The sequence below is a fragment of the Oryzias latipes genome, chromosome 8 (genome assembly GCF_053564925.1).
Source record: "Oryzias latipes strain Hd-rR chromosome 8, Olatipes_Hd-rR_3.1".
In the NCBI taxonomy this organism is placed as follows: domain Eukaryota; kingdom Metazoa; phylum Chordata; class Actinopteri; order Beloniformes; family Adrianichthyidae; genus Oryzias; species Oryzias latipes.
In genome coordinates, this window is record NC_136244.1 from 22,363,603 (window position 1) to 22,389,754 (window position 26,152).

The 26,152-nt window shown below is 39.5% G+C and overlaps 1 protein-coding gene and 1 long non-coding RNA gene across 9 annotated transcripts; both read left to right on the forward strand.

Moving 5' to 3' along the window:
- Positions 1-5,982, forward strand: LOC144994321 (uncharacterized). Its single transcript, XR_013657808.1, has 3 exons — positions 1-129; positions 697-787; positions 5,847-5,982. It is a non-coding gene; the product is annotated as an uncharacterized LOC144994321 (long non-coding RNA).
- Positions 5,983-6,534: 552 nt separating this feature from the next.
- Positions 6,535-25,854, forward strand: ppp1r1b (protein phosphatase 1, regulatory (inhibitor) subunit 1B). 8 transcript variants are annotated; one of them, XM_020705127.3, is made up of 6 exons: positions 6,575-7,058; positions 17,965-18,054; positions 19,092-19,167; positions 20,126-20,260; positions 22,434-22,504; positions 24,074-25,854. In XM_020705127.3, the coding sequence occupies exons 1-6, from the start codon at positions 6,885-6,887 to the stop codon at positions 24,113-24,115; spliced, it is 588 nt and encodes a 195-aa protein (XP_020560786.1). In that variant the 5' UTR covers positions 6,575-6,884; the 3' UTR covers positions 24,116-25,854. The 8 variants fall into 8 exon arrangements, with proteins under 8 accessions (XP_004071610.1, XP_020560786.1, XP_011476233.1 ...); XM_011477931.4 differs by having other exon boundaries at positions 22,434-22,501; XM_078951797.1 differs by having other exon boundaries at positions 6,595-7,058; positions 17,965-18,048.
- The last annotated feature ends 298 nt before the right edge of the window (positions 25,855-26,152 follow it).

Sequence of the window (26,152 nt, forward strand, 5' to 3'; positions counted from 1 at the left end):
GAAATATTTATTCTGGTTCGCTTGCCCAGACAGTGTGGTCCTAATTGCAGCATCAGAAAGCTCCACCTCTCCCTCTTGTCTGGCTTGGCTGCAGCAGATATAAACCTCATCTGGGAGCAGGATGCCTCTGTAAGTATTGGCGTGCGCATTTGCACTTCCATCTTGCTTTCTGGGTTAGTGTGCTGTTCTCACTTCCTCGCTCATTCAGAAAAATACACCTATTTGAGAGGAATCTCTCAGATTCATCCACTCAACACTTTCCTCGCTCCTGTCCGCCTCTGGGCCTCAATCTCCATGTCTGTGCGACTGTTGATCTCTCTGTCAACATGTCTGTCTGTCAGTCTGTCAGTCCACGAGTGAGCATGAGACTCTGGACTTTTTCATCAGTTCCTGTGCCAACCCTACCCCTTGCCTGGCCAAGCTGAACCATCTTGTGGGATTTTTGGCTTTTAATTATAGTAAGAGAGGATTAATTATGGCAGTGGAAACAAGGGGACATGCATTATTGATGCTATGAGTGAAGGGCTGGAGGGGGTAGAGGGTGCTAATTTAATCACTGCCCTACTACCATGTCCTCTTCTGTCTCTGTCTAAACTGAACGGTCCACCTGCTACACCTTCAGCACCTTCTTGATGATGTCCCCATTCATTTCATTTTTGCCCACTTGTGACAAAAACGTTTATGAATCTTTTTCAGATTTGCCCTTTTGATTTAGAGCTTTAAAAACACATTTCTGCCATGGCCAAAGGTTTTCTGGCTGCTGGATCCTTCAGACGGATTTATTCAGGTCAGTGCCATCTGGTAAGGAGAAGTGTCAAAAGTGGCATCATCTTCAGGAAGTCCCCCAGTCTCAATTTCAGTTTGAGGAGAATCCAAAGAGCCAAATGTGACTAAAGACTGCCATCTACTGGAATGTGTTTATTACTGCCTGAATTATCACACTTCTGCACTTTTTCCCTTTATTTAAACTCAAATAAGACATTAAAACACATTTACATCTGACAACTTCAACATGTTTTGATAAAAGGCTTAATCAAACAAAGATATTAAATATATTGTTTTCTAAAGTCTTTATTAGATCGATATTATTTTACAGACAATTTTAAATGCTCAAGTAATACACCCTTTAAGTTTGAAATACACCTTTCTCAAGTTGTTATGTTTTACTCAAATCTGTGGAACTTTAACTTTTGACGGTGAATCAAATTTGGAAAATAATCTAAATGTGGTATTTCTGTGAATTTGATAGCTGCTTTTTGGTTCACATTTTTTTTTATTAAAAAACTTTTAATCATGGTTATATTTGTATTGTTGTTTTCTCATTAGCAATATTTTGTTTAGCTCATTTAAAAAAATATTTTTGCTGCTCTGTGATCGTCTAGCCCGGAAACAGAGTTGAAATTTTGTTTCCTTGAAAGATATGTTTTCCTCCCTTGGCATGATGTCAGAAATCCCTAAACTTTACTTTTTAGCTGGTTTTGTGTCTGTTTGTGTGTCTGATTTCTCTCAAAATTGTCTTTTGTAGAATTGTTTTTAAGATAGACATGGTCTTAAGCCCCTTCTCACTGATGCCTAACTATGTCTGGGTCTCCCTGTGCCTTGGAAATACAGGATTGTGTCAGGAAGGGCATCTGGCTTAAAACTCGCTGTGAAGACCCCAGCAGGGATAAGCCAAAAGGTGCAAACACATAATCTCTAATATACTAAACTGTTGTGTATTTTTCACAGTGCACCAATTCACACCAAGAGAAAAAGATATTCAATCTAAAATCCTGGCTCAGAATCCTGATCAGAAAATATACTTGAAGAAGCAACTTCCAGAGATGGAGACATTAGATTGGAACCTGGAAAACACATATAGTAAATCTCACATGAAGAGACTTGAGACTTGACCCTCTTTTACTGCAAAAAACGAATCTTAAAAAATGAAAAGGATTCTTTTTTTGAGAAAAAAAATGTCTAATTTTCTATCTTGCAAGAAAAATAATTATATCATTCTTTGTTTAAGTAAAATATACATCTTAGTGACTAGAAGTTCTTAAGAGTAAGAATTCTTGGTAAGAAGATTTTTCTTGCCCCATTTGCATGATGTTTTTGCGTATACAAAAAACACTTTTCTAATTTTAAGAACTCATTCATTCATTCATTCATTCATTCATTCATTCATTCATTCATTCATTCATTCATTCATTCATTCATTCATTCATCTTTCTAAGCTTATTTGTCCCTTTTGGGGACATGGGGCTGCCGGAGTCTATCCCGTTCACACGTGGGCGAGGGCAGAGGACATCCTGGACAGTTTGCTGGTCTGTTGCAGGGCCACAAATCACACACACATGCACACTCACATTCACACCTAGGGACAATTTAGAGTAACCAATTAACTTATGAGGCATGTTTTTGCACGGTGGGAGGAGGCCGGGGTCCCTGGGGGAGCCCATGCATGCACCCCAGCTGGGGCTTGAGCTGTGGGCCTTCTTGCTGTGGAGCAAAAATGCTAACAACTGCTCCACCGTCCAGCCCCTTACTTTTAAGAATGTTGGACTTATTTCGGGGGGTCTATTTTTGTAGTGCTGACTTGAAACTGAAGGTTTGGGACTCGTGAACAATGATCTTTTATTTAGCTTCAGGAGATTGTTGTTAAGCTTTTCCATTGACGATGCAGAACTGCTTTTTTTTTGTGTCTGCACAAGTTGTTTAAACTGGCAATTTGTGACTATCAAATATTTATTTTAACATTCTTTTTAAGACTTAAGTTGATGGTGCTACGATGCAAGTTAATATTATCAGGAACAAATCTGGAGAACAAATGTTCCTAAATGTAAAATAAATTGTATTTACCCATTCTGACCAGTAGATGGAGGATGTGCATCCCAAACAAACTCCATGATCCATCCCTGTTGCTTCAGAATTGTTTAGAGCAAAACGTGAATGAAGACACAACCTGTTTATTGTGTGAAGTTATGCTGTTGTAATTAGATGGCGCGGGATGAGTGAAGGCGTTGACAGACAGGCCATCTCTTGCTGTCTATCTGCAGAATTACCACCTGTTACTAGCTTTCTTGTTATCCTGATTAATGGAATATTTAGCTTTTTACATAAATCTTTGTGATGGAAATCCTCTGCAAATTCATCTGCCTATTACAACAGCCAGAAAAAATTAAGTTTGACTTCTTTCTTTTGCTCTCGGTTCATTCATCGGGCCTATTACAGCTCCAGGTTTCATCTGCGTGGAGTTTGAGGAGCTACTTTTGTGACAGGGAAGTTTTTGACAGTCCTCCCTCTACTGCCTGTCAAACGGTAGAAGACATTCTGCTCAGGATAAGATAAATCGACACCCTTTTTTTTCCAACCTGTGTTTGGAGCTTCACTGGAGCGTCTCCAGTAACTAACTACAGAGCTCATGTCACACATTCAGTACAGATTGTCCTTACTGGCTGCAGGAGTTATTATGCAGCTTGCTTTGCTGCCTGTAAACAGGACCTATCTTCATCAGCTTTTTCCTTTTGTTCTGCCAGAACAGCGATCCGATGTGGTGCCTGAAATAAAACGCATAAACACAGTGGAGTACAGTAAAAATAAAAGCAAACACTCGTGGGTCTGCATATAGATTGCCACAACCTCCTCATGACAGCATGTGACATATCTAACTTGGAGATAGACAAACAAACACACAGAGTGTTCACACCAAAACACACAACATGGCTTCAAAATAACAGATCACACAGGAACAAATCAACCCAAAAGCCCCAAATCCGGATCATTCTTCGCGTACAAAAGAATTTCCATCTGATTTCTAATTAGAGCAATTCCTATTCATCAGCATGTCAGCTTTATGGGAAATTTGTTGGCTAATATGACAGATGGTCCAGGGATTTTACAATGCCTGGCTGCCCTGAAACATTTGTGCTTAATAAATCTGAAAGCTTACCTGACAATTTGTCTCTTCTGGAAAGCATGCAGTCAAAGTGGGAGGATGTTCTCGTCTGTAAGACACTGTTACTGTTTACGGTTCTGGGATGGAGTTGTCAGTGTTTCAGAGAGCAGATGACAGTGAGCCGAGACGCTCACAGCATGAAATATCCTGATGTGAAATGTGATCAAAATCAGATGTAGTGGTGGCTCTGATGTGACTGTCGGTGTGTAGCGGACCCATGCCATAGAAAACTGTGCTTTTGGGGTTTTTACATGTTCTTATGGCATTTTTCTGATGACCAAGGACACATATTAAGAAAATAAGTATGAAATTCAATTTTTGAGTATTTCTTCAAACAGATCTTGGTGCATCAGGAAAAAAGCCTATCTGCTCTATTCTGATGCACCAACTTGTAGATGACTGGATCTGCGTACGTCTTTGTTTTCTTTGTCTCTGCTCATCATTTTTGCTGCACTAGTAATCTTAGACAGGGGTTGTGAAGGGTCGTAACGAGAGAAGGTAAACAAATAACTCTCAATTATGTGTGACATGAAGGTGGAATGGTCACGACCAAAACGTATTTTAATTGAACTCCTGCAGCTCTGCAGAAATTATGTCCTAGAAAACAACATGCCGGTAGCTTTTTTTTAATATGGGCTAAAAACAGATAATCATAATTAAAAGATCCCTGGGAACGCTTTAAAAATAGATCAAAAGGTAGTCGGGGTGGGTCTTTAAGGTGTCTGCTGCCTGTCAAGCTTTAATGATGAAGAGAACACTTTTTGACCTTCAAAATCACTTAATCCTGTTCATTTTCTTTTATTTCCTCTCAAGTTTCTTTTTTTTTTAGATGCAGATCTTCAATAAACTCAAAGGCCAAACCGGACAAATAATCATTAACTCTCTTTCAAAGAACTAATTCAAAATAACGTCACAACACGTCAAGAGCACCTTCACCTGCTTCTACAAATGGACTTCAGTAGATCTTTGACAACAAGAGTCTCGTGATGAACATGAAAAACAAAAGAGGCAAACATGGAAAAAAAAGTAAGAATAAAAGGCTGACCTTTCAGATACATTTTATTTAGACTAAATGAGAACATTTGTTCAACAAGAAGAAAAAAAAGAAAATTCTTCCTTTGAAAATAGTCCACAAAAAAACAGTAAAACGATTAAAAATTGAGCAGGATAGATGTATTGAGTAATTTTCATGTCAAATCAGGTGTTGAATGAGTCCTTCCTCCTATGGAAGCATTCTTTCATTTTCAGGTTGGCTGCCTGGAAAAAAAACAAACAACTTCAAATTAGGGAGAGTCGGAAAGTAAAACAGTTTTCAGATAAAATGTCAAGTAAATGCGATTGAACGTGTGTTTGACTGGAAAAATAATGAGTAAGCAAAGCTGGAAAACTTTGACTTCTAAGACGAGAGCACCTTCCAGGCCAAAGACACAGGGTACCTTCAAGACTTAGAGGTCTGCTTGGTTCATGGGAAGGGCCTGTACCCCCCTGCTGATAGGTCCTTTTTGGGGTTAATCATTTCCCTGATGTTTGCCAAAAAATGACTCAATCGTTTGTTTCAGAGTGCTGGAATGCAGCAGCTTGTACCAAGGTAGAGTCTTATGCAGAGGCTAATACACATTCCTCATGAAAGATTGCACAATTCTGATCGCACTATAAGTTACTCAACTAGTGTAGAGCTAACTTGAAAAGCATTTGCGTCCTAACTAAATATTGACTTCTATTTTTTTTTCTTTTACATGCACAAATAAGGGGCAATCTGTAAACACATGGAGCTGCTTTGAAAAGAATATTCTAGCATCCTCTGCTCATTCTAACCAGCGGGATAAACACTCCGATTAATGTTTATTCTATATTTTGTTGAGGCAGTCCCAAAGCACATCTATCTTGACCTTCCATACTCTGTCCACAGAGCCCTCTGGCCAGCCGAATGCTTCCTCCGCCTTCTTCTTTGTCGTCACTATGGCTACCTCCCTCTTTCCAGCCCATGCCAAAGCTCAACTCTTCCCCGAGGCCAAATCCACTGCTCGGCAATGTGCAAATCCCTCTGCCATGTGAGCAGAATGACAGCAGGGGCCAGAAAGCCGCATTGGAGCAAACCTTTATGTTTTTTTCTTTTTTATGTTAGAGAGCAGATTTTTCCACGTTTACAGTTCGGAAAGTCAATGAATCCTCAGTGTGTTTTAAAAAATAAAACCAAAATAAAAAAGATTGCTGCCAGGTTTGGTCACGCCTCTGGCCTAAAGACAGCAACTGCGACAGCAACTGGGCTTTAGCTGTCAGCCCTGTGCGCAACAACACCTGCAAATCTAATGAAGCCGGCAGGATCAGCTGCTGGATCCCCTTTTGCTTCCACCACACATCAGTCCTGTCCTGTTTATCTCTTTGCTTCCTCCCCCCTCTCAGCACAAATCTCTCATTCACAAATAGAGGCCAGAAGAGGATCAGCTGATGTGATGAGATTATAATTTCTGTTTTTTTTCCTGATTACAAATCAGCTTCAGCTCAGATTTGAGGAAAACACCACCCCCCTCCACATCCCTTTCCCCCCCTCCTCCCGTTAGATTGACCCCTCCCTGCTTCAAAATGTCCCCGCCTTCTTTTGGCCATTGACTCCTCCCCTTCACCTTCTTTCCCTACAACCTCTCTCCCTCACAGCCAGATCTGAGGACATGCCTCAGCCACTGCTGCTGCACAGGTTTTAGAGGAGTGCACAAAGAAGAATAGTGGCAGTAGCTGGTGGAGAAAGGAGGACAGGAGGGGGGAGGAAAAACTTTTTATTTTTCTAAAGGGAGGCAGAGGAGGTTTGGGTGTGAAGAGGCAAGACAGGAGAGAGAAGCCTTCCAGAGTGGGACTACCCAACAGTGGGAGGTTCTTCCAGGGAGGGCATAGAGATTTTCGGCAGCTTCAACTCCTCTCCACTGGGAGTCCAAACCCAGGGTCCATTGCCATGGAGCCTTCAATGTCAACAGAAGTCGATGAAGAACCCAAAGAGAGGAAGAAGATCCAGTTTGTAGTTCCGACGTCAACAGAAGTCGATGAAGAACCTAAAGAGAGGAAGAAGATCCAGTTTGCAGTTCCGACCTCAGCGCCAACCAACCTGGACCCCCGGCAAGTGGAAATGGTGAGCTGGTGGAGCCCAGATTACTGTTTGTGTGATTTAAATGTCATTCCACCTGCCTACCATCATGTCACCCACAGAAAGATTTACAGTGTCCCGCACTCTGCTTTAAAAAAGCCCTTTTGCTGCATTAAAACTCCTAAAAAAGTTTCTCACGCTGAGGCAATAAATCCCGATGACATTGACTTCTCGCTGTTGCTGAGTGAGGTCAAAGCCTCTCCTTTGACGTGACTTATTTCATTTTGCATTTTAAGACAGTTGACATAGTGCTTGAAATCAAGGACTTTTTGCTTCTTCACTGAACTGCAACGTTACTCATTTTGACCTTCAACCAAGATTTTTATTTTTTGGATGAAATCCCTCCTGCTTTGCCACATAAGTATCTTACAGCTAACTGAGCAGAGGCTGTATCCTTCTGTTAGAAGCTTGCACTCAGTTTTTTTTTTCTCCTTAAGACAAGTCTGAGAACTCATTTTAGCTGCTGTAACGCTTGTAGCTCTTATTTTAGATCAGGGGTAAGTGGGCCAAAGTAGTTCGGTTTCAAGAAACATCGAGGCCAGTGGACCCATTCCTCCTGAGGGCTTAATGAGAAATGGAGTGGGACAAGAAGAGCATGACGGAAGGCGAGGTACAAAGATACCTGACCCATGGAGCTTACCTGTCTGAGGTTGGATCCCTCTGTGTGTGTTCTTGTTCTGCAGAACTCATAAAAGAGGTTTTAAATCAGCAAATGTGGGCTCAGATCATACTTTTCTAACAGATCACGATGTAAAAGTCTTTGAAAACACTTTTCAGTCATTTTTTGTGCTTAATATTAACCAGTCAGACCAGTCTTATCTTAAGTTAACCATCTTTTACCATTTTTCTGACAAACTAAATGTTTCCTGCTGACACATTTAGACACTGTCATGCTGGGCTGATGCTTGCTGATCGCTATCAACTCTTCCAAGAAACCACAGGATGTCAGTATACCGATTCTTTTTCTGTGTCCCCTAGTTAAAGCTCTTTTAGTCGCTAACTTCAGATTGATGCAAAAAAGTAAGTTCAGAATGTCTTGCCTCTTTATACAGATGGGTGACTCCTGAATGTTAAACAATAAAACAATTATGCATACATTTTACTTAAACGCATTGACCGTTGTTATTCTGAAAGCTCAATAAAATAGGTTGAATTGATGAAACAACAATTACCCTGAGGGGGAGTGGGGAAAAGGCAGGGAGCATCCATGAAAGGATGTATTTAAATGCAGCATCTACTGCAGGGACATGTGGGCAGGCAGGGGGTAGGTACTGTTTTACCCCCCCCCCCCCCCCCCCCCCCATACGTTTGTCTTTATAATGTCCTGCAGTGACTGCTCCATTCTTCTAAACTTGTTGCACAACTCCTTCATGTTCTATCTCGTGGCATTTGAGTCTCAAAACTGCATTGACTATGCTGCAGAGCCCATGTTACCACGGTAACAAGCTGCACAATTATGCCACCAGAGGCTCCCCCACAGTTGGCATCAAAAAGGTCAACTCTAATGGACATTTCTGTCTGTCAGGTTGTTTACAACAACATCCTGTTTGTTCGTGTGAATGTTCCGAGTGAGACGCACTTATGTTGTGCCCACTCACTAAAAGACTGTACAATGTGTGTATGTGTGCGTGTGTGTGTGTGTGTGTAGGGGGGGCAGCCAGCTGAGATGTGTTGCAGCGTTCACCCTTATTTGCAAATGTTAACGCAGAGGGCAAAACAATGTGGGTCAAATTTGCATTTGACCTACCACAGATATGAATTTTTCTGCAGAATTCTGAGGTTTTGTGCAATATTTCAATTTATAGTGTTCATAGCAGAAAGCAGACAAACAGAAAAAAACTAATCTTTATTCTTTATCCTTTTAATATCATTTATTGATTTTATGGCGTCACTTAATGTGTAATTTGAATTAGAAGGGAAAATCTCACCCTTTTCCATCCCCAAAAACCCATTTTCCATCCAGAAGATGTGCAATATTAACCTGACAAAACATCTTTTTACTATCATTACATAGCATGCAAGCTATGTAAAAAAGACTACATACTACTACTACTACTACTAAAGACTACATATTCACAGCTCCAAAAGTACTTTCCAGATCCCTCTATTGACAGTGTTCCACTATTTAAATATTTTCTTGAGATTTTTTTTACATAATTTTACAATTCATCACATCAGGGCCATGATTTTTATTGTCTGCTACATCACAGAAAAGCACATGGATGTGTTTATAATCACCACCTCCACACACCAATCCTATGTGCTTATCGGGAAATGTGGAGTAATGTGCGTAATGGACAGAGATTAGGGTCAGGGCTCAAATGATGCTTCTCTAAGAGTCTGCATTCATGTGGACGTCCTTCGCCGTTTTAGTTTTATCTCTTTTTTCCCCCCACTGAGTCTCACGTTGTTCCTATAAAACTGTCAGAGAAGCTTAAAAAGACAGAATAGGGCTTTTGGCTGAAACTGTAAGGCATTGAACATATCTTTATTACGTATTAGACCTTTTGAGGTATTGTTATGTCCCCCTCTGCTTAGTCTCACCACCATCATCAGACCTCCACCAATCCTGACGTCACTCTCAGTCCACCCTCTGGCTAAAACACCAAACAGTGACCTTTGATGCAGCACCTGTTTGTGGGTAAACACTAGCAGTCTGTGGGACTGTTAACATGCACTCCTACAAAGAACATCTGAGTGTGCTCAAACTAGACCTGAGGGAACGGAGGTTCCTCATGGTTTGGCTCTGTTTGTGAAATGATATAACATGTTGAATTAATGCAAAGTATTATTTGTTTTCTTTGAAAAGTTTCCACGGCTTGAAGAGGGTTTTAAAGAGGAAAGCGTTACTGCAGCACTCAGCAGTTTTCGCCCCAGCACTGCCTCTGTCGTCTGTCACTGTGTTTGTGTGCCAAGTTAGTTGTCATGCAATGAAAGGAAGAGTCCAGCAATCCATCATCTTGTTCTTGACTTCATGTGATGTGTAAACAGTTAAACATAAATACTGAGCATGAGTGGAGAGACATGTGAACTGATTACATTGTACACAGAGAGCTAAAAAGGGGGCCACGATGCCTGCTGGACAGACAGAAGGCTAATTCTTCTACAGAAAGCGTTTCAAAGTTGTCGTCAGTAAATGCATGATTTAAAAAAAAAAGATCTGTGATGCAGAGGAATCATTGGGACCTTTTGACCTTCCCCACAGGAACCAACAATAGCCATATCAGAGATGAGATGAAGATCAGATGTGTGGGGACACGATTCGGAGATAATGTTATAACTTGTTGCTAAGTGTGATCAGCACGTTCCTGCTCCAGGACTCTGAACTGTAGCTTTCCGCTGTCTTCAGCTGCTGCTGTTAGAATCAGTAAGCTGGAATCTGGTCAGCTCATTAAAGGCCAACAGGACACTCGTGTGTGCGTACAGAGTGGAGCGCTGGAGCGTGACTCATGACAAATGGGATTCGTCACAATCCCTGTTTAGTCAACACTGACACGACGAAGCATTATGTTATTGCTGCTGTGTGAGATGTAATCTCGGATGTTCAGCGTCTTGTTTCACCGGTCTCTCAGATAAAAAAAAAAAAAACAGAATAAATTAAAATTACAGCTAACGAGCCACAGTTACAAAGGATTACAGAAATGTTCATCTAATATTTGCAGGCTGCATAGCAACAATCAGCAGGAATCTTTTCCGCCTTTCATCACCTGTGGGTACATGTGATGTTGCAGATGAGTAACCAGATGAGTAACTGCCGCTACTCTGTCCTTGTTTGTGCTTGTTGACCTCTGGAGCTGCTCTGTGTCAGGTCCATCTGAGTGCACAAAAGAAAAGCTGAATTATCCTTGCAGCCTGTTAGCTTGCCATCATCTCCAGGAAGGCTTGGATTGGCACGTACCCCTGGCATGAAGCTCTCCTTCACTTACCAGAAAGCTGCGTTTTTGGAACAGCAGGCACAGCAGCATTTTGTGGCTAATTACACAAGAACTGGGGGGTTAGTGTGAGACACAGGAGCCGTGCTGTCTGAGTATGATATCATCCTGCCAGTGGGAGCAGCGTAATTGTATTTTCTATTTGGGGGTCATTGGAGAGCCCCTCCAGATGCTGTGTGCAGTTCATCCCTTTGTTCAGTTTGCCCGTGGCGGGGCCACAGGTTCCTGCAAAAGTTGGTTTCGAGAAGCAACATGCACCAGCTGTTAGCCAGGGGGGGGATTCAGCAGAGCAGTGTCTGTTCGGAGAAGAGTACACTGTGCATGCAACTTGTCCTTGACTCAGGCTTTCAAAGCTGGAGACTCAACAAGCAGCTGTTTTCTGGCTGACAAATTATTAGCAGTCTCATTTGGTTGATGTTATGTAGAGTACGTCTAGACATCAGACAGCAGGAAAAAGTGTGTGGACACAAACTACACATATTAATGAATTAAAATCTACCTTTAAAAATTCTAAAATACTTATTTGAATTTTTTTTCATATCTCAGTTTTCTGGAAAACCAGAAGTTGTATTTGAATCTCCCTCAGATGACAGAAACTGTGCGGAGAGTCGCTTTTGTCTGTGTGACATTTATCTGAATCAGAAATCCATAAGTATTAAATAAACCCTTTCTGTTTTATTGAACTCATTTCAAAAGTGCACTCAGACAAACAGCATGATGCTCTGCCACTTCATTCTAAAAAGCTCCCTGAAGGGAGAGCTGGTTCAGAATAAAAAGCTGATGTTACAATTGTTCTATTGAGTGGCTTTACAGAACTCGGTGGATTAAAAACAAAACAGGGAAACAGAAATGAAAGTAAACAACAGCAGAGCTTCTTTAATGTCAAAATGTGCACAGTGAATTAAATAAGGGCATTGGGGTCAGAAATATAAAACTGGGCTAATTAGGGTTTGGTCACAAATTGCAAATGGCGCCAATGGGAGTTTCTAGATGGGTGAGGTCCTAAACTGCTGTAATCTGCAAACAGGAGCACAAGTGACTTATTTCCATAATGACCAGTCTACTGGTTACCATCAGATCAAGGCAGGATAATGAAACAGTAATGGTCTGTTTCTTACACAGAAATAGATTCAAGATTATTGATTTTTCTTTACTTCCAGGCCTTTGGCTGGTACTCATGCTTTATTTCTAAAGCAGGTAGTTAAATATATCTTTTTTGGGGATAAATGTAACTACCAGCCTAATAGGTTAACCCAATAATTAAAAAAAAGTTCCACAAAACCTTGAAATTAAAGTAAAGTCTACCTACAATTTGTCAATGATGCAATTTAAATACTCTTCTAGCATTGCAAACAGTTTTGCGTGAAAGGAGAACCTCACTCAGCACATGCATGCAACTCTAACTGCACTCACCTCTGTTGCAGGCCACCAGTAGTGGACATTTTAGACACGATTTATCCTGGGGCTGTAAATTGTGTTTCACTTTTTTTTTTAAATTTTTTGTGGACTTATGCACTATGGCTTCATGCCAAACGTCAACGCTACCAGAACATTTGTGTTTTTTTCAAAAGCCATTCGTGTTGAAGACAAAAGGTGTTTTGCAACAGAAGTAAAATAGTTATATTTCCCACTTGGTGCATTTAAAGGCAAAGCAAAAAGACCTTAAAAAATCAAAGTCTGGGAAACGAATTGTAGTAATGGAGTCTGTTTTTTTCTGTTTATTTCCTCATAAAAACTTTGTGGTCATCAAAATAAACTCCATAAGCTTACATCTATGCACTGTATTATCATGCACAACAATGAAAAAGATGCTGTGCCTTCCATTTAATGGAAATTGGTTGAGAATAAATAAATGTTTCTGTCAGTGAAGGTATGGATTTATGTTGGAAGTGGACCTGAATGATGGTCAGATCATATAAAGCTGACACACTCAGTTTTTGATGAGATGACCTGTTTAAATTGAGGGCTTTCGAGCACCAGGGACTGAAGCTGAACAGAGATAGAAGTTCCCTGCTTGAGCTGAGGTGGGATCTGTACAGAAGACTTCCCCTTGAGACGCTGATGTGGAGAGTTTCACAGCCCGTCTGTCTCATGCCACAGAATCCCCAAAGACTCCCCCGTTCTAGTTTTTGTGTCCTACACTGCAGCAGCTTTTTATAGGTCTGGCATGAGAGCACCAGCTGAGAGGAAGGCCTCCGGGGGGCAAACCCATATCAGCCGATCTGCACCCAGGCACAGCTCTGAGCCAAGACACGTGCTGAGGACTCAAAAAACATGCAAAGTCAACAGTAGTCAGTGACTCATAGACCCAGTACTGCATGGTCAAATAGACTGGAGTTATTTCTGCCAACAAATGCTTCAGCTCCCATTAAACTTGACAAATTAAATAAAAATCAAATTTAATTATTTTGGCGATTCATCTAAAAAAACAAGACTTCAACCAAAGCAAAAAAATAAAAAAGAAATATAAACTTCATTAAGATCTATTTTTAGATGAATGATAGTTTCTACAATCCTTCAGTTTTTGTGTACAGTCCTGTGCACAATTTTAGCAAGAATAAACACACCTATTTGCCCTCCACACACACGCACACTTTATGCTCATTCTGAGTCCCAGTTGGGGAAGCTTGCAGCATCCGCCCACTCACTTAAAGTCCACTGCAACTGATCCTGATAAAAAAAAGAAAAAAAAAGTGATTTCTCTGGCAGCAGTGACAGGGAATGAGAGAGTGGGAGCAGGAGGGTTTAGAGATGCACAGGAGGAAGTGGATGAAAGGATAAAGGGTAGCTGGAGTAATCGCACATGCTCTGCCCCTGTGCTGTCCTAGCTGAGGAAGTCACATATGATGTTATGTAACCGCGGCAGGTCGGGGTGGTTTTTAAGACTGGAAAATTACTAGAGTCGCTGTGTGTTTGTGTCATCACACATTGGCAATGTCACCACTACCACCACCGCCCCTGCTGCCACCATCAGGGTGAGTGTGCTTAACCCGTCACAGCCTCAGGCTTTGTTTAGAAAGCCCTCTGAGCTTTCTGTCCACTAAACCTTTGACTTTCCATCTCTAAATAAAACTACATTAAAAACATCTGAAAGGTCAAACACATATGCTTTTATAACATATGTAGACTCCAGTGTTTAAAATTGCACTTTTGATTTTAAGAATTGAATTTACTTCGGAAATCATGATGTGTTGCTCTATTTTTTTTTAGTTGTTTATCCATTTTTTCATCTCAGAAAATGAAAGTTCCTGACTTTAGTAGTGTAAACAACTAGTTTTAAATGAAAACATAAATGATAAAATGGGTGTATTTAAAAGTTATTTTTTATATTTTCCAGGCGGTGTATTTATTCAAATATGAAGTCGGGGAGAGAGAGTATGGTGTTCAATGAAGTTACACAGACATGATCCATTCCATGCTTTCCCGGAATTCATATTTCCTGTAAAGCAGATCGAAAATTGACGCACGAATGACCTCTAGGTTTTTTTTCGGATGGTAAAAAAAGAAATGAAACCATTATTTAAGTTCAATTGATTTTTTTTGTACTACTTTATCACAGTTTGTTTCACAAACGTTTTCATCTGTGGAAAAGCAGCAAAACTAAAAAGGATTTTTGTTTTAGTTGCATTTCTGATTTCTGAAATTTGGCAGCAATCAAATAAAGACATGGATTTAAAATTGTGCTTCTTATTACAAAGAAATATGTCAAATTTAGACACACTTTTTGCTTAAGAGCAGCTTTTTTAGTTTAAAACCTCCAAAAAATGTTTAACTCCACAAAAACTACAATTCCCAGAGCTTCACCCCTTCACATACGGTATCATTATTGAAAAACCCCAAATGTCTTCTGCAGCTCCCAAGCAGTAGTTAAGTCAGTAGCATGCAGCCGTTGGGTGATATTCAGGTTTTGAAACTTCCTCCGGGAACAAATTTGCATAGCTGTTAGTCAAGAGGACATTTGAACCTTTGTTCTCCATAGTCATCCGTAGATTTTACACAGGAGGGGGGCTGTTTTAAAAACTGATAACAGCAAATCCCTCACCCGTTGCATAAACCTTTTAGATATGTACGTATGTGTGATCATCAAAAAATGCTGCAAGGCTGACTATGTTTGTATGACGGAAATGCAAACATATACGTTTATACAGTAAATGTGTATTTCAAGCATTTTTCTGTGTTTCAAATGACCGTAGGTCGTGAATTCTTTGGTGTTTGTTTGGATCGCTTCAGGCAGCTAGCAGGTGTCTGACAGCCAGAACCAGAAGGCTACTTAGCAGCTCCTGCAAAGAGGAAACCTGCTGCCTGGCATCCTGAGCCTTCACTCTCCTACAAGGTTGACATAGGATTGATGGAGGTAAACCTCATATGGACAGATTCCACTTGAATTAAGGAAAAATTAAAGAAAGAAAGAGCAAAAACTTACATACTCTGTTGACATAAAGAGGCAGAAATCAAGTTAATGTCACTGTCAAAGAATGAATGGACACGGAGGAAAAACAGGACAGAGGAAACAGAAGATCAAGTGTGATGGAAATCAGATGAAAACAAGAGACGTTCAGCGTCCAGGCGGAACAGAAAATGTGGAAGTTGCTGGACAAGATTAGATTGTGTGTCTGGTGTTATGTATGCAGGTGAAATGCATAGTTGATTACTCCATGCTGTTGAATTGGAGAGAGGCATTTTTCCAGCAAACCTCTCAGCAAGCTTCTGCTTTGGCAACACGCGCCTTAGAGCAATGACACACAGCTCACTGAGCAGGACGCAAGGAAAACAAACACAGGTCTCTTTTTTGGAGCCATTTTACACAAAATACTGCCAGGATACTTAACACTCTTCCTGTAGCGTTGTGTGGTGCCGTAAACAGCAGCACCCAGATTCAGGTCACTGCCAAGGTTGACCACAGAGGACACTCTTCAATGCATTATTTGTTTCACTTGCCAAACCCACTAAACGGCATGCTTTTATATTCTCTTAGCAGCAATTCATCTCTTAGAAATTGTGTCAAAGTGAGCCAAAACACTTTTTACTCTGTGCACAAAAAGTCTGTTATAAATACGGCTTTACACATTCAGTTCACAGCACTCCAGTAAAGTGTCACTCCACCCAGACTTGAAAGCCTGTGCACGCGAGGTTAACTGATTCTAAGTCAACCCCAAGTTGGAAAAACGATGTGTTGTGTGGGTGTAATTGATCTCCGTGAGGTGATTTAATGGACTGTGATGTGTGCAGATTTAATGGACTGTGATGTGTGCAGAACACTGCACTGTTTGTCAGGTTGGGCTACACTTACATTAGCTTCTAGAAAAAATAATAAAAATCCTAAAGGAAAACACAGGAAACAATGACAAGATTTTATAGTTACCAGCTAAGTCAATGAGTGCATGCACCCTAAAGATTTATACATACTGTGCATTAAATGTGTGTTCAACAATGTTTTAAGCAGGAATATGGCGTTCACACAGGACGGTCGCTACCAGTCCCAGTGCATGTACCTGCAGTTAGAAGAGGTTTGGTGGGAATTGTCAAAGTGGTGCAAATCTCACGAATCTTGTGCCAGGCTTTTTTCCTTCACAGCTCTATTCCGATGGATGAAAGACTTGGTGCCATATAGTCCCGGCTGGACATAAACAATTTTCAACAATTGGTACTTCTGTATTTGAAAAGGACGCTACCTACACATCACTAACAAATTCGAGTCCCTGATTGGTCACAGTCTGTAAACAGCCTGAAAACTCACTTAAAAACATTCGTGGGAATACGTGAATGCAAGAGTTTGAATGTCAAAGCCCAGATGTGTATTTACATAGGGAAACAGGGTCAAAGGGCAGGGATGCCCAGTTTAGCTTAGTCTGTTTAGTCTGGCCATTACCAATTCAATTCTATGACTTCATGTTCATTATACAATTACGGGTATGACGCCCATTGATACTACAATGTTGTAATATTGGGCTATATAAATACATGGAAATTAATTGATTAGAACTTTTTATTGGAAGTGTTTATGAACCCGATTTGAACGTAGCTTTAGAGGAAAAAGTAATTTCGCAATTAAAAAGTAACAGGAAGGACAGTTTGTAAAGACCCAAACGAAAAGAATGTAACCTTAAAAAAGGAAACCTGTGCTGAAGTCCATCCATCATTACTGGTTTTCGCTTTGCTCCTTTTGGAGCGAGGAGTGCTATTTGAAAGAAGAAAGTTGGGCTGGAGATTTATCTTTGCTGGTTGAAAGATCACCAGTGCATGCTAAGCAGGACTGAGGCTATTAACAGTAGAAACAGAAATCTGATCGTTTTTAACAGGATTTGCTTGTGGCTTAAAGTCTCCTTTTTTCATGAGCAAATGGCAATGTTTTGGACTTAATGAAATAAATCCCAAATCAATACTCCAATGTTTAATCCTGTAGAGGAACAAAGTGAGCCATTTGTGTCCTTTTGTACAGTGAAGGTGTACCTGCATTTGTGTCCTTTTGTACAGTGAAGGTGAAGTTTTTGTGTTGACTTTGGGTTTCGACTTTCTGCTGTAGGACTTGGACCTTTAAGGATTATTAGTAGCTGGAAGACAACCCAGATTGGTTTCTGCTGGACTTCTGTGTATAGGAGGTGCTCACTAGTGCTGGTAGTCATACATGTTTGCATGCATTGGCAAGCAAGGAAGCTGCAATTAATAAATCCTGCAGAAAACAAGAAAAATGAATCATATCTGCTCTACTGACCGCAGCGTGGGGCTCTGACCAGACCCGTATTGACTGCTAAATCTAGCTGTCGGCTGTTAACCCATGGAGCAGCTCTGCAGCAGCACTAATGGAGCCACTGAGGTCCTGGTTTGCTGTTAACCTGTGTGAACTGTTGATGTGTTTTCCATGTGACAGACGTGCCAGCGTGGAGCATTATTAATCAGAAAACTGCTCTCAGTGTTTATTTATTCATGGATGCTCTTTGTGTTTGTGTGTTTGCTTATAGATTCGACGCAGGAGGCCAACACCTGCAACGCTCTTCAGAGTAGCGGACCAATCATCTCCTGACGATGATCAGTCCACTCATCAGGTAAAGGTGAAGTCACAACATTTCTTTACTTCTAAGTGTCTGTGGATTCCCGTCTATCCTCCGTTGTTCCCTGCGTTGTTGACAAGGTAAAGAAATCTCATTACCTAATTTATCCCTGCTCCACCCTGTATTTGTTCATCTTTATTCCAAAACCTTCTGTTTTTGTGTGTTTAAAATGATAATTTATATAATTCTTAAATTTAAACAAAATGCTAACAAAGGTTTTTTAAATTAATCATCATTTAGCAGAGAAAGTCTAGAAAACCGATATGTATTCTACACAAAAATACACTCAAAAATGGTTTAAAAAATGTAATTTATTAATTGACATTTGTCTCTTTGTCAACAAATCAAGCAAACGAACAAACAAAATTAAAAATAATATTACGGATTTAACATAAAACCTGCTATCAATGCTAACATTTTCAAAAAGTCTCATTTAAAAAAAGAAAAAAAACTCAAATTATCCAAAACAAACCTTTTTTTAAGGTATAAACAATTGACAGAAAATAACGAGCATCTCAAGTGGCAGAAAAATGTAATTTTCTTTAGAAATATTGAAAACACAGTTACAGGACACCAAAAAAATCTGTTGAGCACAACAAAAAGCATCTAATCAAAATTTTCTTTTAAATTACAGCATATTTGTGTAATAACATAACTTGTCTGTGAAAACAGATCAAAAACATTTTTTACTGACAACAAACAAAACACAACAACAGACACATCCTTTGTTTACCTTCTTTCGTACACAAAGTAAACTTAGTAAATTGAGGGAAATGAATCACTATTACTCAATCAAATGCCGTTTTCATCCACTCAAGTATAAGTTTGTTTTTTTGTTTGCTTCTGTTATTATTTTATTGTGTAGTTTTTGTTGACCTCACAGCTAGTTTCTTGTCAAATTTTTCTTTTTTGTAATTTTTAGATTTATAATTTCTCCATAAAAGCAAAATCCATTGAATTTTGAAACATTTTTCTTTACAAGTGTCTCATTTTTTTTAAGGAGGAACTTGGAAATAACGTCTCTCTTTTCTTTGCAGTGGGTTGTGGGAGAGAATGGAGTCCTTAAACCAAAACGTGTGAACCCAAATGTCTATCAGCCTCCTTCACTTAAAGGTTGGTTCAAGCTGCTTTGTTCAGTTGGTGATGGTTGTGTGTTGTGATTGTGTTGTGATTCATCCTTGTGTTTTAAATCCTTTTTTTTTGTTTTGCCGTGCTTTGCTGCAGCAATTTCCTCTGATTTCTGTCAGGGATGACAGAACGGAGGAAAAACACGAGAGATGAGTCAGAAGTTGTGCACTAACAGTTGTGATGTGCATTGTTGAGTTTCTTTTTGTTGTCACAGTGTAAAGCATGATACGTGCGTGTTTGTGTGACAAAGACAGATTAGGATGTGGCAGCTGCGAGACGCAGAGTGTGAGTCTAGGAAAAGTCTGGATGATCCAGGATTACAGTCAGTTGTGTATACAGCTGTGGCGCACAAGCACGCTGACACAAACATGCATGTAAGCATCGTTTTGATGCATTATTGCATTGTGAGTTTGTCGGCATAGTTTGATTTGTGTGTTGTCACAAATCCATCCTCCATCATCGGCTGACGGAGAGAGAGAGGATGGAGAAAAAGTCTAGAATTTTGTTTCATAACTTGTTTAAAGCTTAAAAAATAGACACTGCATGTGTCTGAGGGTGCAAAAGAGCCATAAAGGGAGAAGCCAAGGTGACCCAGAGGGGGCAGCAGAGGTGAGATTGTATCACAGGAGAGATGAGAGATGGACACGCAGAGACAGAAGTGTATAAACAAACAGATGGAAAAACAGGGTGAAAGAGGAAACAAGAGCCAGCTTAAGTGTAAAACAGTAAGTGGGAAGCTCAAATTGACTGCTTGTTGTGTTGTCAGTCTGTGAGCATGTGCTTTGCTGGCTTCCTGCCTGTCTAGCATGCATTCAGAATCCAGAGATGAAAAGTGTTGACGCGAGGCAAAACCTTAACATTTCCCTTTATCCCCATGTCTGTGTCCTTGTGTCTGTGCGGCCTTCTCCCTTTGTGTGCGTGTGTTTGTGTGTGTGTGCTGTAGCTGTGCAGAAGATGGCTGAAGCACACATGCAGAAATTAGGTGTCTACCCTTTGGAAGACTCTTATGAAGGGGAGGAAGATGAGGACCGCTGGCATGGGGAGGAGGGGGAAGATACGTCTTCCACTAAAACAGCTGGTGAGAGGGGAGAGTCTTTGTGGACCGCCATGGACACAACAACAACACTGTGCCTTTAAAGGCAGAACTGCTGTCCTCTTTTCTTCTTTTTTTTCCCCAAAGATACACCTTTATGATTATTCATAGGTTCTTTCCAAAAGTCTTTTAGTTCACTGAAGCTGTAAAGAAGTGAGAAAAGTGGATCTACTTTTAAAATCCAAAACCTTTTCAGAACAAGAAAATCAACACACAACTATTTGACCTACTTTGTGTCTAAAGGTGTATTTTTCTTTCTTTATTCTTGTATGACTGGTCCAATTTTCCCTTCCCTTTACATTCATCCTAAAACTGATTGCACTTCTTTTCTATTTCTGTTATTAGCAAAAACTAAACAAGTTTTTAAAAGAATTTCAGATTGTGTCATGAATTTTTAACTTTAACACTGCTAACACCTGTGGGTTTTTTCTCTCCCGATGTTAAAAAAAAAATCAGATTTTTTCCTTTACAGAGAGATAAATCCCGGATCAACAGGTTTGGTTTGGGTCAGCCTTTTATAGGCAATTTTGCATTTTGCAGGGTTGCTAACAGTTTAGGGCTAAACATGTTATTTAAAAAAAACTATCAAACACTTCCCTAAAATAAAGGATTGTATCAATCGTAGAGAAATGAAATTATATCATATTCTTAAATGCCATGATTCTTATTTGCCTCAATTTGGGACATTAATGTTATGTACAGCTGCTCTGTTCCTGTCGCACCTTTCCAGCATCCAGAGCAGCTGTGAGCATCACTGATTTCTCTGCTAAAGCCTGGTTCTATTTTCGTGGAGAATCAGCCTTGGATGTCTAAAAGGCTAAAAGACTCTAGTGAGACACAAAACAATTAAGGAGGGACTTAAACAACACAAATAAAAGGCAATTGTGCATGCATGAACATCTGAAGTGTTGATTTTTTCATGAATATTTCATGGATGCAACTTACCATAGTTTATCAAAAGAAAGCAGAAATGTAACACAAGAAAATAGTTGTTACTAAAGAGACACGGAGATGGGAGCACAGTGCTAAGGGACTGTTCTGTTTCAGCACATAGGCAAGTTTATTTGTATAGCACATTTTGTGTGCAAAACAGTTTAAAGCACTTTACATGAAACATTTAAAGAAACAATAGAAATATTGAAAGAGTGATTAATAAAACACAACTTTAAGGAAAGTTAAAAAGAACGGATTTAAAGTAAAAAGTAACAGTGCAGATAAAAGCTTTTTAATAAGAACTAATTAAATGCAGTTGAGAATAGGTGGTTAATTTTTCTTGAACAAAAAGAACAAACGTCTTTTCTCTTGACTAATTTTGTGCTAAAAGTTTTTGGCACAGTATGTCTCATGTTGCACCAAAATGTTAACACTTATAGCAACAGTTTTTTAAATCTTTTGTAAATCCATCCAAGAATTGTTTTGTTTGTTTTTGTAATGAAATACCCTGAGAGAACAGAATTATTCAACAAAACACTAATTACGGCACCAATGATGGCATTGCCAGCTCTGTCATGTTCAAACTTAAGTGATCTTTCGATCAAATTTAAAGCCTAATGAAAGGGAGGAGTTAAAAAGTGGAAGATTTCACAAAAGACATATTGATCTTCTTTATTTGCCTCAAAGCAATTTAAAAAACAGCACATTAGTGGAATAGTGTTCTGTTCACAGCTGCAGAGTTACAGCTGATTATTCTGGACAGCTCACCAGGTGCAGCTGAGTTCAGGACCATGAAGCACCTGAGCAGGTCAGAAAGGTCAGACAGGATCAATGTGAAGAGAAAGGTCATGACTTGACTCTTTATTCTCTGTCCTTTAACTTTCCTCCCTTTTTTCCTTTTTATTTAAACTTGAGCCCTAATAGGGTCTAACTGTCTGTACACATTTCTCTCCGTGAACACAAACCCTGAGCTGATCTAAACCTGTCTATGTACTCGGCTTCTCTCTGTTGTTTGTTTAATAATGCAAAATTCTAACTTTATAATCTGTATTATGTCACTAGGGAGCTGTGGCATTTCATTCTGAATTATTGCTCCGTCGGCTCAGACCACAGACTCGCAGTAAATCCCTTGGTGGAATCCTGCTAAAACACAAAGTTCCCAAACAGAACATTACAATTTACTGATTGGGCTTTTATTTTTTTGCATTTGCATTTGCTTTTCCAGCCAAGCGTCACAGATCTGCCCTGGCTGCCGATGGCACAGACAGAAGAGAAATCACATTATTTAATCAGGTAGTTGTGCTTCAGTGGAGTGAAAATGTGCAAAACGTTCAGTTGTCCACACATTCCTTTTTTTTGCCTTTTTTACTTTCATAAAAAAATGAATTCAAGTAATTGAATCCCCAGATCTCCTTGCAATAACTTATTTCATGAGGATGACTTAAGTAGAACATTTCAAAGTTCTCAAACCATTAAATTGTTATTGTAATAATTTTGTAATTAAACACATTTCTAATCAGTGACAGTGAACACACTTTGTGGTACTTTTTCAGACAGTCTTTTGAGTAAATACATTTTTACATTTTTTAAGCATTTTCACAAACAACCACCTCATTATGATTCTACCATCACCAAGTCTGACTTAAAGACCCACTGAAATCTTCTTTTGATCTATTTCGTAATCGTTCCCAGTGGTCTTTTAATTATAATTATACGGTTTTAAGCTGTACTCAAAAAAGCTGACATTTTCCAGGACATAGTACCAGCAGAGTGGCAGTAATTTCTTAGGAATGTATCGTGGGCAGGACCGTTGGGGCTGAGCAACCCCACCCCCCTTTCCTCTCCCCATTGCTGAGATCTCTCTATTTAAAAAAGCAGGGAGCTTTGGCCTACTGAACATATCTACCACATCACAAATAAGCTCTTTTTCAAACTGAATTTTTTTGTCATCCTCCTGATTCACAATGTTTTGAACAAATAAATACTCAGAAATACAATTTTCAACTTAATTTTCTTAACATATGTCCTCCTTCTTTAGGAAATTCCACAAGAACATGTGGGACATGGGATTGGGTCTTTAAACAAATGATTATCATTTGTAAATAACCTCAGATTGTCATTGGTGGCCCTTAATAATTTTCCAAATATCATATTCCACACATTTCCACCAATGTTTATTATTTTGCTTTCATTGTTGTGCACATGGACACAAACATGTGTACATCAGAATCTGGATTTTCTACTTATCATCATCTTTTGCAGGCAGGACAGCTGTTGTTTGGTGGAAAGAATTCCTTAATATGAACTTTGTGTGCAACTTGGCTCTTCAGTTAGATCTTGGGCAAATGTAGTTAACACAAAATGTCCTTTAAAACTGTTACAAGCTAGAAAACAAAAGCTTCACAAGCATTCGCCCTCAGATTGTTTCCTGTTTTGCACTCTGCTGGGGGAAAAGCAGAATAAAAAATTGGTAAAAGCCAAACTGCACAGCACAACTGCCACAGAAGTCTGTTCAAGACTCCAAACACTGAAATCTAAACTCCTTCATTTTGTTTCTGAATCCTGCATATTTGACCCTGTAGGTTGAGCTAAATTGTTATGCAAAATGTTAAAAATTTGCATAAAGTCTTTCAATAAGAGTCAAATCTTAAAGGTTTAACCAGGAATGAACTGCTGCTTTACTCTCATCTGATCAGTTTGCAACTCAGAAACCAACCTTCACTGCTAATCTGTCTAATCTATAAATAATGAGCATAAATTTGGGATAATTTCACTGTGAGCACTCATTGTTTTTCATCAAAAATAATCTACTCATCTGCGGGAACCGTTCTATTGTTCTTCTGACTTCCACCTCTGCCCTCTCAGATCATCAAGAGACGGCGAGCAACGAACAGTTTCCCAGTGTGAGAGAGTCGGCCAAGGAGATCCAAGCAGCAAAGGAGGAAGACGAGGAGAAGGAGGACAGCGAGGAGGAAATAGACAGGAAGGGGGATAAACATGAGGAGAACAACCGGGAGTGCAACTGAGAGAGCAGGAGGGATCACACTGGGAGAGATAATGTGTGATGAATCAAATCTGAGGAACTCTGAAAAGTGGCAAAATGTGGAATCCCCCCCTGGTTTGTGAGAGCTGTGAGTCACCTGAGCATGTACTCCTTTGCCTCTCTGCTGGATTTCAGACAGAGGACAGAGAGGGAGTTCAGAATTAAAGAAGTATTATGAGCAGGTGAAGAATGATCTGACAAAGCAGACCAGTGACGACAGTTTGGCCCCCGAGTCCCTTTGTGGATTGTAAAAGTGGACGGGTCAAGGTCAGTGTGACCAAAATCCCTGCAAAGACCAGTCCTCCCTGCATCGTAATTCTTCAGCTCAGAGCTAAAAGTTCTTTCAAAGAGGCTAAAAGGTCAAATGTATAAACAATCTTTAGTACATTTTCACTCTTATCTCCAATGCAATCCTCTCTGAAAGCACTTAAAGGTCATTAAATATGTGTGCTGCTTGATCTGCTTTAGTTTGAAATCAAGGCCTACATTTTTTTAGGTGGTCAGCATGTACTGCCACCTGGAGGAATAAGCGTTACAGCTGACTTTAGCCACTTCTTTTCTTCAGTTATTAGTAGAAAACACACCATATTTGTGTTCTATCTAAACCACATTTTCTTCTAACATAGTTTCCAATCGGGTGGTTAAAGGAGAAAGTTGTCTGTCAAATATCAAATTTTTCTATATTTTCCTATAAAGCAACATTGTTGAGAACCTGAAGATGCTTTTTTTATGGAAGCCACAATATGAAAATTCAATACCCACAATTAATAAATATTTTTTCTTTTTCTATAGTCCAGTTAATTTATTTCTTTTTCCAATTTGGCATTGTATTTTTCAAATATTCAAATGGAAACGCTACCTCTAATAAAAAGATGAAGAGCTTCACTGCCTCCATGAGTCGCAATTGAGAGGAATTCAAGAGAAAAACTAACATCAATTTTCAAATTCTACACTGATTTTTCTTTAGATCCTACTTTTTTAAAACCGTTTTTTTTTCTTGTCATGGATTTTCCTGTTGGAGCTTTTTTCTAATCTGAATTTCTGTGTGAAGAGTGGCTTCTGCCTTTTTTTCTGGAGAAAAAACAAAACAAAAAAACAAGCAAAAATGGGCATCATTATGTGGTTAAAATAAACAGCCAAAACCACAGCTACTGAAACAACAAAATCAGCATGAGACAAACTTTTTATGGAATTTTTTTTAACTTTCTCTTCCCCTTTAATGAAATAATTTACGTTCAGTCAGCCTCTTTCGTCTTTATGTTAAAATGATGTATGGGAAGTTTTCTGGATAAATCAATCGTACTGTCTGTCTTACAGGCTGCTGTGTGTATATAGAGTTAACTTTGTTTTTACCTCTGACCTGAAGACCTAATGATTACTCCCACCCCCATCACTCTTCACTTTCTGTCAATCACCCCTCTCAGCTCCCAGGTCAGAAGAAAAGTATCAATGGAAAGACTTGTATAAATGAATATGCTTTTTTTCAGTCTTTATTTCTCTTTTGATTTTCTGTTTCTCCTGTTTTCTCACTGTCATGTGATTGTTTTAAAGTGAGCAGCTTTCAATGGTATCAATAAATATTTTTTTTCTTTTTCTCCTTTAATTTGGTGTGTGTATTTATCTTAAAACTGATGCATCCAAGGGGTCCCGGTAAACCAGGGGTTTGCAGACCACGGCCCGGCGACTATTTGTGGCCCATTGCACTATTCAAGCCGGCCCGCTAAACTGGAATAAACATATCGATAATCCATATTAATTTTTTATTTTCCCTGTAATTCTGGTGTGTCCCCTTGAATGGTTCCCTATATAACAACCTTTGTTTTAGGTGCAGGAAAATACTCTGCATCTGTGTGGTGTTGGAAGATTGTTTTTTTTTCTTCTGATGTCCATGTGTGTTTTCT

Bases quoted from the DNA above. Each gene is read 5' to 3' on its own strand.
- ppp1r1b (XM_011477930.3), top strand. From the start codon at position 6,885: ATGGAGCCTTCAATGTCAACAGAAGTCGATGAAGAACCCAAAGAGAGG. The intron at 7,059-17,964 runs GTGAGCTGGTGG...GTTTGCTTATAG, and splicing joins ACCCCCGGCAAGTGGAAATG to ATTCGACGCAGGAGGCCAAC. The intron at 20,261-24,073 runs GTGAGAGGGGAG...CTGCCCTCTCAG, and splicing joins GTCTTCCACTAAAACAGCTG to ATCATCAAGAGACGGCGAGC.